Source organism: Meleagris gallopavo, chromosome 2, assembly GCF_905368555.1.
Source record: "Meleagris gallopavo chromosome 2, MGAL_WU_HG_1.1, whole genome shotgun sequence".
Taxonomy (NCBI): domain Eukaryota; kingdom Metazoa; phylum Chordata; class Aves; order Galliformes; family Phasianidae; genus Meleagris; species Meleagris gallopavo.
Window position 1 is genome coordinate 400,948 of NC_139405.1, and position 13,981 is coordinate 414,928.

The 13,981-nt window shown below is 37.5% G+C and overlaps 1 protein-coding gene across 2 annotated transcripts in view; it reads right to left on the reverse strand.

Moving 5' to 3' along the window:
* LOC100539746 (protocadherin Fat 4-like) overlaps positions 1-11,144 on the reverse strand; it is a 45,175-nt gene extending 34,031 nt beyond the window's left edge. The window contains exons 1-9 of one of the 2 annotated variants that reach the window (XM_085218456.1): positions 10,951-11,144; positions 8,861-8,932; positions 5,591-5,751; positions 4,477-4,521; positions 3,953-4,048; positions 3,551-3,640; positions 2,734-2,844; positions 1,875-1,991; positions 608-698 (exon numbers count right to left, since the gene is read on the reverse strand). In XM_085218456.1, the coding sequence (XP_085074582.1) occupies positions 608-698; positions 1,875-1,991; positions 2,734-2,844; positions 3,551-3,640; positions 3,953-4,048; positions 4,477-4,521; positions 5,591-5,751; positions 8,861-8,932; positions 10,951-11,020 (853 nt within the window). In that variant the 5' untranslated portion in view covers positions 11,021-11,144. The remainder of the gene's footprint in view (positions 1-607; positions 699-1,874; positions 1,992-2,733; positions 2,845-3,550; positions 3,641-3,952; positions 4,049-4,476; positions 4,522-5,590; positions 5,752-8,860; positions 8,933-10,950) is intronic. The other variant, XM_010706369.4, reaches the window with a different exon arrangement.
* Between the last annotated feature and the right edge of the window lie 2,837 nt (positions 11,145-13,981).

The following is a 13,981-nucleotide window of genomic DNA, read 5'->3' on the forward strand; positions in this document are numbered from 1 at the left end:
ACCCTCAGAAGGCCTCAGGTAGGAAAAGATCTCTGACAAGAGATACCCTCGCCTCCACTGCCAACCCTTAAATGAGGTCTGGGAAGGGGTGGATCCTGGCTCCTGAGCTCCCCTGGGTTGGCCCTGCCTTCCCACCAGGTGTTCAATCACTGTTTCAGGTCGTGACTTAGCATTTCCACTACACAGTAGTGGTTTTTTTTTCTGTCCCTCAAACACCACATTCTAAAAACAATTTTTAGAAAATTCAGTCACACTTCAGTGGTCTCAAATTTAGCATCTCCGGAGCTTTTAGCAATTCTATCAGAAAGAAAATCTCCCTATGGTACTGATACTTCTAGCTGGTCCTGAATGAAAATCCTGAATAGAAGATTCTAAGTTGTCTTACATTTTAAACAAGAAATTGTTTACTCAGAAGAGGTTATGAACATGTAGATGTTTCTAAAATAGTTTTAAATAGTTGCCATAATGACTGAAATTGCAGCACTGCAATGAAGATGTACACAGTTGAGACATTTTCTGCCTGTATACTGTACTTCATCATTCTCCTTACTAAGGCAGACATCATAAGTTACTGCTTGAACATCTAGAAGAAAATAAAAGCTCTTACCTAGCTTGATGCTGTAATATACTTTTTCATTTATACCAGTGTCTCCATCTTTAGCCAATACCTTCTCTGGAAGAATAGACAAAGGACCCAACTAGAAAATAAAAAAAAGAAAATACACAAAACTTAAGTGTGTTCATTAAGTAAGTCACCATTCTGATTTTAAAAAGTCAGGTTGGAAGGGAGTTTGAGCAACCTCATCTTGTGAAAGTTGACCCTGCCCACAGTAGGAAGGTTAAACTTGAAATTTGAGGTCCCCTTCCAAACAAAGCCATCCTATAATTCTGTCATCTAATCATTGGGATCCAGAAAAAAATATTTGTCTGCTATACTGGCCTTACAGGGTGAAATGGTGAGCAAAATATTTTATGCATATATCCTGTTTGCTTTAAGAAACACCAGACTCTGAAGTAGTAGTCACTGATGGAATTAATATTAACAGAACTGAATGTCTCAGTTCTTTCCATTCCTTTCTGATTAAAAATACGCGAGTCTAGACTGAATCCCTAATAAAAACAACTTATTTTAGGGATAAAACAATTTCAGAAGATCTAAAGGATTCCTTTCAGACAATTAAAGGTGAACTTCTAACAAAAGGAATACCAAAGGCATAACACCAAAAGTATTGGTGATTTAACACGTTAACATGAAGATGATGATAAATAGGGTTAATGAAGAAAACTATCCAATTTAACTTCAGTGGATTATTATTGTTGCTACACTGTGATTTTCTTTGGCAGTGCATGCAGAGGCCTGAATTAAACAAATATATTCAAACCAGAAATTAAATCATCGCCTACATAGAAAAAAAAATTATATATAACATACACCGTAGTTTACAATTTAGATTCTTGTTTTGCTTACTTAAAGAAGAATTACAGTATTTAAAGCTGACAGCAGGCAGCTAACCCAAGGACTGATGGGTAGTCAACCACATTTCCAAGTTTACAATATAAACCCTACTGCAACTCCTGTTAAGTCTGTTTTTGTTTTGGTGTTTGTTGTTTTGTGTGTGTGCTTGTTTGTTTTTCCCTTCTGAGAAGAATTGTTTCTATGGCAGAAAGTTTCATAATTCATATGGTTGTCCTGCCTACCTGGTACTTGGAGGTCTACAGTCAATAACCACAAAATCCACCAGTTGGCACAAATCAAGGCAGCCCTCCTTTACCCTCAATTGTAAGCAGCTGAATGAGAAACATTCCTTGAGAGAAAAGCACTGTGGACAGGAATAGTTCACTTACATCTACAGCATCCAGTGAAAAGCTTTTACCTGGTTTTCACTGATTGTTCCATTGTACACTGGTAGACTGAAATAGGGGTTCAATGTGTCATAGTCTTGTACATCAATTATTAATGATACAGTATTGCTGTTGTTTCCAAATCTTTCCTGCATTCCAAGAAGAAAATAAGAAACATTGTGATGAAAGGGCCATTTTCAATAGAATATTAGAATACAGAAAAAACAGAATACAGAGAGAGTACAAAGAGAATACAGCAGAATATTATTATTTGTATTTTGTAATGTCTACATTCTTACTGTGAGAACTCTTACCTTATCCAATTCTTCCACTGAGGAATCCAATTCTATTAATAATACTATCAAAAGGTAATCGTTCTTAGTTACCCATTTTGTACCAGGCATGTATTTAGAGAGAAGCATGCAGGATGTAGTAATGGTGCATTTGAAGTAGCCATACTATTTGCTCAATACTAGAAATACATGTTGCTAAATTACTTCTTTTTAGACCTAAGAAGGCAAACGCATAACGTAATCTTAAAAAAAAAAAAAAAAAAAAAAGACTGTAGGTGGTAAGCTGCAGTAATAATAGGACATTAGATCTGCCAGAGAGATCAGAAAATAAATATACTGTGTAAATACTTAAAAGCACACAATAAGGAACTTGTGCTGATTTTTATGAGGAGATTAATACAGTGACTCAAGTATTAAGAATGAACTACTTTGCCTGCAGTATGAGTCAAGATGCAGACGGAACTTTTGGTCTGTAGACTTTCTAACCTAAAGTTTTGAATCCCTAGATTATAGACTTACAGAAAACAAGATATAATAAAGGAGATATCACTGTAAAACTGCCTTGATTCCTACTCTTTTTTAGAATTTTATAGCATACCTTTGCTTGGACTGTTAAATTGAAATGGTTGATCTTGTTGTAATCCAAAGTTTTATTCACCATGATATTTCCATCTCCTTCCCTTATATAAAAGTAATCAGAGTTCGGGCCCTGAAAAATTAATCAATCACATGTTTTACACAGTTAATAATGAAATACATTTTCTTTTCTCTTGCCACTTTTATTATTGGACTATTCAAAAATGACTGAGAATCTCCCTAATGACAACTTTGGAAAATGCAAGTCCTTTTCTACTCATTCGATTGCCACTCCTCTCAGTGCCATTAGTTTTCATCTGATTTATCTCATCGTATGGTCAGAAACTAAAGATTTCACAAGTGGCATCATTTTCCCTTCACCAACTATAAAAGAAACAGAGATATCAAGCTCAAAGAAGGAGATCTCCATGGCTGATATCTAAAGTTAGTTGAAATAATCTTACTTCCAGTGGCTTATGCATACTCCTCAACAGAAATAAAGATCAACAACAAATCTTTAGAAAGTGGGGAATCTGCTTCACTCCTGTTTCTAATAAGGACAAAGGATTCCTTAGCTGCACATTAGTAATGCTGCAAAACATTTCACAAACTTAAAGAAATAGATTCAGGCCTCGATGCATACTTGACTGGTCTTGTAGCAACAATTTTTATGGTCATCATACTGTTCTAATGTTAAATGGTCTTTCTGATGCCATCATTTTGCTGGTGTGTAATAACAACATTGCAGTACAGGAGTATATGTTTGGATCAAGTCACAGGCTGTGTTATATATGAATTATACACTGGTGTTCACTTTTGGGCAAACAAAGGATACTCACCCAAAGGCTGTAACTAATGTGGCTGAACAAAGGTGACAGGTCTTTATCTTGAGCTTCCACTTTTATAACTATGGAATTTATTGCAGATACCTAGAAATAAAGAACATCAAATGCTCAGCCACAATCCCATTTTGTTCTTGCTTCTGATGTTTTGCTTCTTTCTTCCTAAGCAAGAAAATGTAGCCAGTCCCTTTGAACAAGCAAATTAATTCTAATTTCTATTTTTGTTCAGGTAGCAGAATGTTCCTTCTTCACCTTTTGCTTCCAGCTGGGATGCATGCAGTCCAACCTCGAAAACATAGAAGAGTTATGTAAGAGTGCATGTGATTATCTGGTATGACTGGGCCTCAAAAAGTAATTTCAAATATACATGAAAAATTATTAACATTGGCCATAACCCACCTCGGATACTGAAGTGTTATAGAGAGCTTGTAGAAATTCTGGAGAATTGTCATTTACATCTTCTAATTGTAAATCCCGTGCATTCTCTATTTCAGTCTTCATAATGGGAGCAAAAGACATTAGAAATGACATCAGCAAGGTAGCTAACATTTAATTTCATCATATAAAAAGAGATCTTCAAAGAGATACCCTTCAGTTCTTAAAGATCTTTAAAGTCAGACTACCAGTTGTAACAATGAAGTTTGTGAAAATATTTTAAAACTTTTTTTTTTTAATTTAACTTAAATTTACTGAGAACAAAAACACTAATTCCAGTTGGCTTCTTTAAACAAATATATCTTTCATAAGATCTTCATAACTCCCTGCATCACATCTTTGGTATTTCAGAAAATAATTGTTTGAATTAAACTTAGACAAAAAAATATAGTTTATAACTACATATATAATATAACTATCTATCTATATATATAGATATAGATATAGAACTATCTATGTAGATATATATATAAATATCTTCCACTTACCATTCCAGACCTTTGGCAAACAATAGAGTAAAAGAGATGGTCACTCTAAAAATGAATAGCAAATAAATAATATTATCAATACAATCTTCATATGTTTGTCAAATAATCACTATCTCAATGTATACATAGCAAAATTATACAAAACTTCTAATACTCAAAACTTCAATTGTACCATGCTGAATTGGCAGTTGAACATTCATGGTTACAGGAGCATAGTTCAGCTTTGTCATTTCAACACGTCATACCAAAAAACATTGTTCACTGTAGATAGCAAATTTATTGCGGATTATTAAGTATAATGTTTAACTGGCTGCCTCTCTTCTGCTGCTGCTACCTGTCAGACTTTACCAACCACATATTGACTATTCTTTGCAATAGACAATTTACAGGGAATTAGACAATATGTATAGCAAGCCTAAAAAGTATCATAACATATTCAGGACTCATTTTAAAAAATATTCAAATGAGGAAATGAAGCGCTAACATTGAAATGCATTTTCATCAATCAAAAATCTTGACTGTAAGAATTGTTTTTAAAATCGGTGTGGTTCAATTCTGCCAAGTACAACGCTACTCTGAAAAAGTACAAAAAATGGCCTCCAGTTAATCTGCAGAGTTATACCATTTTTCTATTCGAAGGCAACTTCAGTGAGAAAAACTGTATTGCTTTAGAAATCCCTAGTAGTCCCTGTATAGCAACCTAGTAGAGATCCCACCACGGCCTAGAAGTAAGGCTCCTGAGTCCTTTCAGCCAACAGAGGCTAATGGATCTATTCATGTCTGCAGTTAAGCACTAACATAAAAATTCATAGGATTAAAGATTGCCTTCTAACAAATTATAACCAGTCAATTTCACTTTGATGAAGCAATTCATGATATTAACAGATAAATTTTAGGAACCTATATTAATAGAGTATTTACAACTTTTATTACTGAGTAATAATACACAATTAAGGAACCATCTTGACTGTCGAGGTCCCAGTAAATTTTCAGTTACAGGAAATTGGAAATGTTTGGCATAGATATTACAGAGCTGTGGATACTGAAGTCCACGCTGATGTTTCTGATGCACCGCTTTTCTGTGTACTAATTTTATATGCAGTGAAAGTAATACCTCAATAGAGTCAACATCCAGTGGCTTTTGTGTCTTCACTGTTGCATTATTAGCACTAGAATCATACTCCAGCTCCACATAGTCTAAGTGTTCAGGGAACAAATATTCTTTTAATTTCAAATTTACATTGGGTGGGATATTTATAATCCGTTCTATATCACCTGTAAAAGAAAGTGTAGTAAATTAGACACTCATAGGTTCATCTCAAAGGTACTGATTATTATTGGTCATGGTTTAGTTAGATTTTATACTAGTTTTGCATTTTGTTATTATCACGACAGATTAAATGCGCTGTTTTTTCAGTAGCATGTATGTTGTTAAACATCAAATCCATGCTTGAAAGCATGTTTGAAATGTGTTCTCGTAAACAATCCAGCCTAGTGTTACTGGCATAATTATTAATCATAGTTATCTTACATTTATCAAGATATCTGTATTCATAAAATAGTATACATCTTCTCATGGAAGATATCATCAGGGTTGCAAGAAAACCTCTGCTCTCCCAAATCTTCCCTGAGATCTTGAATGTTTTCTGTGATCTTCAGGAAGCATACTAGCTTAGTTTCTTTCTTACTCCATTGCTTTTGTACTTCATCATTACAACTTAGGTTAGCAATTCTTAGTGTTGCAGCCCCATCTCTAAACTCAACATGCAGGCTCATTGCCTTGGTCCCTAAGCTCCTAAATGAAGGGAACACCTTCTTTTCCTCCAGCCGCAGGGAGTGTCTGGAATACTCCCGGGTACAAGTCCAGTGATAACAGACTATGATTGCATGTAGGGATAAGGTTCAGTCAGATGGCAGTGAGCACAGAATAATTGTGCTGTATCTCAGGAGTAAAGTGGTAAGATGCATCACATTATCATGTACAATCTTGTTGAAGCTGCTGGAAGAAACTGCACTTTGAAATCAAAATCTAACATGTTGCTGATATACCATCTAACCTTCCTTCCAGAGATGGGCACATTTGGACAAGCAAGAACATGTAGCTGCCTCACAGTGTTCTGTCCGGAGGAGAGACTGACAGAGTCTAACAGAAAACCAAGGAAGTGCTTAGAAAACCTTGTTTTTTATTTTTCTTCCTTCGCTACAGATGTGTATATGCACTTACATATGTGACCTGCACAAAGTGCCGGACGTCTTGCTGGATGCTTACAAATTAAATGACGAGGATTCAAGGTGAAAAGCATTTATTTTTCTGTCCCAATACTAGTTATACACAGCTGCTATGCCCTTACAGAAATGTTGCTACAGTGGCTGGAAAAAAAAAAGTACCACTCCTTATGGTGTATTCTGTATCTCGCTGAAAGCCAGAAGCAATTAAGCCTGCTTGTAGACATTCAGCATGTGCCTGGTACATGCTCCCAAGAGATCCTATGGGTTACCTTCTGTTCTGAAGGAAATGCTCTAGCCACAACTTAGCTCTTGCCTTGCAAAATTACTCCATTCCTGTCAGGCCTATCTTGACTGCCTCTAACAGACAACAGCACTACTTTTGAACTAACAGCAGCAACCTCTCTAGTTAGTGGGGGAAGGAAGGATAGAGTTATTCTGTCCTACATTTGCAATGTAGATACACACCCCAACACACCAATAACCACCAATGTACTGTCTACTTCTGCACTGCACTCTTGCTGCCACTGTCCACACTCAGGTGTGATTTTCTCTCCTAGATGCAATAACACCTTGCAGCCAGTGTCAGGAAGTACACAGGTGGGTGGTAGATCAATGTTAGCTCTGTCAGGCAGCACAAATGAACTAATCATGGGAATAATAGTGTGCTATACTAACAAAACCAGAGTAGAAAATGCAAATATATGGAGTGGCCAGCATCAATCCTGTAATTCCCTGCAGTGTAAGCCTGCTTGTTCTGCACCCCATTTCTTCTTTCTACTGCCCATAACAACACAAGAAATTGGCTTTCAGAAAAGCTCCAAAGCAGAGTACGCTCCAGATTGACAGCAGAGCTGTGATGGCAGTAGTGCTCTGTGATGTAGAAGAGAAGGATGAGATCAAATCTTGTGGGCTAATTGAACAAGGTGAACTGTAATCATCTGTATGTTTTCTGCAATTGCTTCCTTTTCATAGAATCATAGAATCCTTAAGAGTCAGAAGGGACTTCTGAAGGCCATCATGCCCAACTCCCTTGCAATGCACAGGGCACCACATCATCAGGTTGCTCAGTGCCTGATCCAGTCTTCAAAGTCTCCAGGGACAGGCATCAACCACACTGCTAGGTAACGTGTTCCAATGCCTCACAACCCTCACTGTAAATGATTTTTTCGTTATAGCTACCCTAAATCTACCCTCTTTGAAACCATTTCCCCTTGCTCTATCACCACAGATCCTGCTAAAGAGTCTGTCCCCTTCTTTCCTGTTGCTCCCTGTTAGACACTGACAGGCCTCTCTCAGGTCACCTCACAGTCTTCTCTTCTCCATGCTGAACAGCCCCAGCTCTCAGCCTGTCCTCATAGGAGAGGTGTTCCATTCTGTGGATCATTTCTGTAGCCATTCTCTGGACACTCTCCAAGAGGTCCGCATATCTTCTGTACTGAGCACTCCACACCTGGACACAGTGCTCCAGGTGAGGTCTCACAGCACATAGCAGAGGGGAAGGATCCCCTCTCTTGCCCTGCTGGCCGAGCTGCTTTTGATGCTGCCCAGGATACAGTTGGCTCTCTGGGCTGTGAGGGCACATTGCTGGCTCATGTCCAGCTTCCCATCCGCCAGTACCCCCAGATCCTTTTCAGCAGGGCTGTGCTTAATCTTTTTATCTCCCAGTTTGTACTGGTAATGGGGGTTGCCTCGACCCAGTTGCAAGACCTTGCCCTTGGATTTGTTGAACCTTATGAGGTTCACCTGGGCTCTCTGCTCAGCCTATCTAGGTCTCTCTGGATGGCATCCCATCTCTCTGGTCATCAGCAAACTTGCTGAGGGTGCACTCAGCCCCATTGATGGCTGTGTCTATTCAGCTAATGAGATCTTTGGATCGGTAAATATATTTTTCTCATATTTGTTTACCCTACTAAGCAAATTAGAGACCAAATTTTGCCTCAAATTTCACACACTAGAAAGCACAAATTCACCAGAGGGAGCATTATGTCATTTAGGTTGCTGCTTTATCCAGTCATGAAAACTACTGAAAAAAAAAAACACAAGAAAACTTATAATACAGATCCACTATAAATTGCAGATAGATTATGCAAAGAGTTGAAGCAGTATGTGTACTAAAGGGTAAGTCAGATAGTTCTAGGATCAAATCATGATTTACCTGTATATTCATCTAAAAAGGTTGACAGATGGAGTGTGGTAGGTGTAGTGTCACAGTCTATGCTTGTGATTTCTAAAAAGAAAATGAAAAATCATGTACAAAAAACAGAGGGACAATTTCAGAAAATGCAGAAAGTAAAAAAACTTATACTATATAAAACTCGCGTACATCAATTCAAATTAATTAGATTTATTATGGTGGTACCTCAAAACAATTTTCAGGATTTAGAACAATACATCACCCGAAATAGATGATTGTTGGCTTAGTTCTAATCTGTCCTTTCTCCCCCTTTATTTCAGTGAAGAACTTATAAGCAGCTATTGATAAAAGTTTTAGAAAGTGACTAGTTGCAGAATTGTCCTTCCTCCCTACCCTGATCAGAATGAAACTTTGGCTTTCCTGCTTAATAGCCATGAATCTCTGTACTTTCATTTCCTGCTGAACATTTGCAAAGATCATGACAAAAGGTCTATGGCTTTGCAAAATGTTTTCTACTCTCAAGAAAGCTATAAACACAAATCTATTCATCACCAAATTGATAAGCAATTCAGGCACATTGATTTGCCTGAATATAGTCACTTAAGTTGGCGTTTTAAAGTGTGATTTCATACAGAGTAGTAGTTTTCATGTTCTACACTACAGCTCAGTGACATTCCTCTACATTTTCTCTGTATGATAAAAAGGATGGTTTTTTGTGTTTTTTTTTTTTTTTTTTTTTTCCCCTATATCTACAAATATGCACAGAGAAGTCACACAGATTTTTTTCTTCCTTCCCTTACTCAGCAAAGCTGCCAAAACACAGTCCATATTCTTATGGACATTTTTGTTCTCACATGGGTTTGTATCGATGCCAAGTATGTCCCACTCTTTTCCTTGTCATTCTCACTGCATATTCAAACTTGCAAAAGCAATAGTGAGGTAATTTTACCTGTTAGGCTGATGTCTTTGTATTTGTCCCACCCTACAGAATCTAATTTAAAAAGAAGCAGTGGATATATTTCTACACAAGTAACTTTAACTCCTAAAAAATACAGCAGTGAACTGCTGCTGGTTATGCCTCCACCTCCAAGTATTCAAAAGTCTACTTGGGAAAAGAAGGTTCTGTATTACTGAAGAAGATTAGAAAGGTGGAAGCTTGAAATTGGCTTAAACATTACAATAGAGTTCAATAGAGGAAATTCAATAATTAAACAAAAACTCTTGTTTTTCTTCTCCAAGAAGAAAAAAATTTGCTCAGATTTTCCTGGTAATTCTCCGGAGCCAGCAGAAACAAAAAATCATAGAATATCCTGAATGGAAAAGGACCCATAAGAATCATCAAGTCCAGTTCCTAACCGACACAGAACAACCCAAAATCCAAACCCTATGTCTGAGAACGTTGTCCAAATGCTTCTTGAACTCTGTAAAGCTTGGTGCCATGGCCACCGCCCTGGAGTGCTTGTTGCAGTGCCCAACCACCTTCTTGGTGAAGGAGCTTTTCCAAACATGCAGCCTGAATTTCCCTTGCAGAGGGGAGGATGTTTCAGCATTTTCACTGTTGTGAAATTTCTAGAGAAAGTCTGAAGGACTAAAGTTATGTTTAGGCACCCAAATGCTCCTTCTATGCCCAGATTTATCTAGTGAATGACAATTCTCAGTTTCTGGAAGAGAATTTCTAAAGTCATTACCAGTGCAAAGAAGATCAGACATTAAAATGGTAACTACTTCAATGTAAATTAACAGAATAGCATAAAGGAATACAAGCAATCCCTACTTCAGATCTAAATGTTGTCACATCTATCTTCAGCCTAGAAATGTTACTCAGTGTCTGCTGCAGATACAAACTAAAAAGAGTTCAATGAGAACTTGTGAAAATTCAAGAGCAGTGGTTTTCAACACATGATTACAGAGCCTCTTTGTGTCTACAGGTCACCTCCATTGGTACCAAGAAGATTGCTTGTTCAGATAGTATTTTATCAGTCAAAAAAATCAATGAGTTTTAAACCTCAAGGATTGTGATTGATATGAATGTAATAAACTGTTCTATTTCATTAAAACCAAGACTGGAACCAAAGACATTTATAAAAAATTTTATAAAAAACATTACTTACTTTGTGCATCAAGACAGATGAACATAAGCCAACTAATCAGTGCAAAACCCACAGATCCTGAATACGCCATGAGCACTGCAGAAAAAATACACTACCAAAGGCAAAAAAGATGGTTGTTTCTCATATACAGTATTTTCAAAGATCTATTTCATAGTTTGCATCTATCTTGATGAATACTCCAGTGATGAGGAAAAGAAACACGACAAGCCTTTGAGAAAAGTCCACAGACTATATAACGTGCTTATCATTTTCACCTCATGTGATCAAAGTCCATTTTGAGCAGTAAAAATAGACCAACAAGGAAATACTGTTGTTTGTGTTACAGCACAAAAAGCAGAAGCTATTTTTAAATTTATTATTGAACATACAGATGAAAATAAATAAATTAGTAACTTAGAACTTGTAAGATGTTCTGATCAACAGCAGAGAGATCTACGTATTCTCTGGAAAAGAAAACTAAATGGAGTGTGAAAGAACAAAGGAACCACATTATCTCTTTTGATTCTATAACACTGGGAGAGTATCTTCTTACAACTCTGTTCCACAAGAAAGAAATACTAATGTTGCAAGAACAATAGTTCCTATTTTATGTGATGAGAACAGACACCCCTGAAATGTACATAGTGTTTTACAGATGGTGTATGTTCAGAATAAGTTTAGCAGGCAGTTAAAACATTTTACTTCAGTGAAGGACAGAAAGTTTGCAGAAGATTTTCAAGGATGACAAATGATTTGTCTGATCATGAAGTTTGTTTCGAACACCTAGAGGTAACTGAAATCTAGAGGTTGTTCCTTCAATTGAAAGCAACAACTAATTACTCAGAAAGGAAACAACTGCCAAGGAAAGATGCATCTCTGTTTGCATCAGCACTTTTTTGTCACCATGGATACAAAAGTAATCCCTATAGCTTCAGTGAAAACACAAAACAATAGAACTGCACATAACTGAATAGCAAATCATTATTACACTTTCTTAGCCTTAAGTAATTGAAATGGAAATGTGGGAACAGTTCAATCAGGAGATTTTAAAAGTATGAAAAGAAGTTTACTCTCTGTTACTCTTTTTGAAGAAATGCCACATCCAACCACGATGGTCCATTCATTCAGTGATGTCATTACTAGAGCAAATCAGCAGTCATTTTGTTTTTCTTGCATAATTGCTACCTGCATCCACGATGACCAGGTCTTAGCAAGATTGTTTGGTGAACTTCACAATGCAGATCTGTGCACAGAATACTTCCTTGAAAGGGTAGGGAGGCAAAAAGACAGGTGGAGAAAGAAGGCTAGAGACTTTTCAGCGAGATAAATTTTCTCTAGCTTTCAATGAACAGCATACCATATATCTCTATGCCACAATACCACACCAGAGGCTACATAACATCATGTTTATGCAAAAAAAAATTGTTCTAGCAACAAATCTTCCTGACCACCAGAAATATTTCAGTGCTGGAATCTTAACCCATTAATGAAGATCTACTGTTAGATATTCCAAGTGACAGCAAAGGTGGAGCAGCTTCAGTATTTTTTAGTACCTCTGATAGAAAGGTCAATGATAAATCATACTAGACCATAAAGGGTTAAATTCCAGAAAGATCTCCCTCATTATCTTCATAGACAGCCTATAAGCTAAAGGAGGCAGGCCATTATTGTACATAAACCCAGTGCAAAAAAAAGAAAAAAGATAATTGAAGGTCACCTACACGCAGGCATAGAACTCTAACTACAGCTCAGGCGCTGCTATCCAACCTTTTCAACAGCTTCTTAGCTGAGATGGTCCTTGTCCAAAGTTGACATGTAATATGCTTTTTTCAGCTCAGTTACTCTTTGCTGAGATCAGGGCTATAAGGTCAGTCAAAGAGAGACATCATGACAGTCCCTGATGAGAAGAAGAATGAGAACAAGAATATTCTCCTTGGCCTCTCAGAAAAACATGGTGTCAGTCTTTCCCCTATGGGGATGGAATGTGCACAGAATATTTGGTCCAACTTAGAGGAAGTCTCAGATCATATAAATTCCCTCCACAAAGATGCCCATATGATGAAGGGAAATGGAAAAATCAATCATTCCAGGAGCTGCCCTTACTGCTGCCGTACAATTCTGTGACCAACAAACTCAAATTATTCAATAGCTGGAAAAGTTGGTTAAAAACCTTCAAGAATGACAGAAGTTTGTAGGCAGAAAATCTTAGGGGGCAGTTAGAGGAAGAAAAACATTCAGCATCCTCTTCCAGTGAGCCCTTAGAGAACAGTTGATAAATGAGATGGCATTCCCCAGGGAGTGGCTTGTATCCAAAAGAAAGCCTGGATTATGTGAGAACCCAAACAGATAAGTTAGAAAACTCAGGGACCCCTCCCTGCCTTCTGATAAAAACTGAGTATAAGCACGGAGATGACAAAGATGATTACTACTAATGTCTGGTTCACAGACACATCTGCCCAACACAAAGGAAAAGTATGAAAATATCATGCTATGTTCCTATAGATAAGGATCAATTTCATAAACGTCACTAAGGGATAGGGGAGTGCTCAGGAGAGGGAGTGTTTTCCAGCATGAATCAGAGTCCACCAAACATGTGCAAATGTATACTGGTTGGTATGCTGTCCTCAAGTTTGCACAGAGTACTTCCCCTTCTGGGAGCAAAACAATTGGAAGGTTAACTGTGCCCTAATACGGCAGAAGGATAAATGGCAAGAGATTCTTGCTATTGCCAAACGTGGTCTATTTTCTGTGTGTGAGTCACATCCCACCCAGATGACAGGACTTCAGTGAGTCGCTGAAACAATATGACAGACAAATTAGCCAGGATTTCCCCCTCGAGACAGAGAAAACCGGATGGTGACAACTAGGAGAGACTTGTGGAAAGTGGGCATACCAGTGCTCACAGTCTGCATTGGGAGGGCCAAAGCTGGTCCATTATAGGGAGAAATGTCATACTTGCATTTCTGCTAGTGAACTATGCTACACCTGCTCAGACAAACATTCCTTACAGGAAGCCCCTCTCCACTTAAGGGAAGGAAAGCACATATGGGAG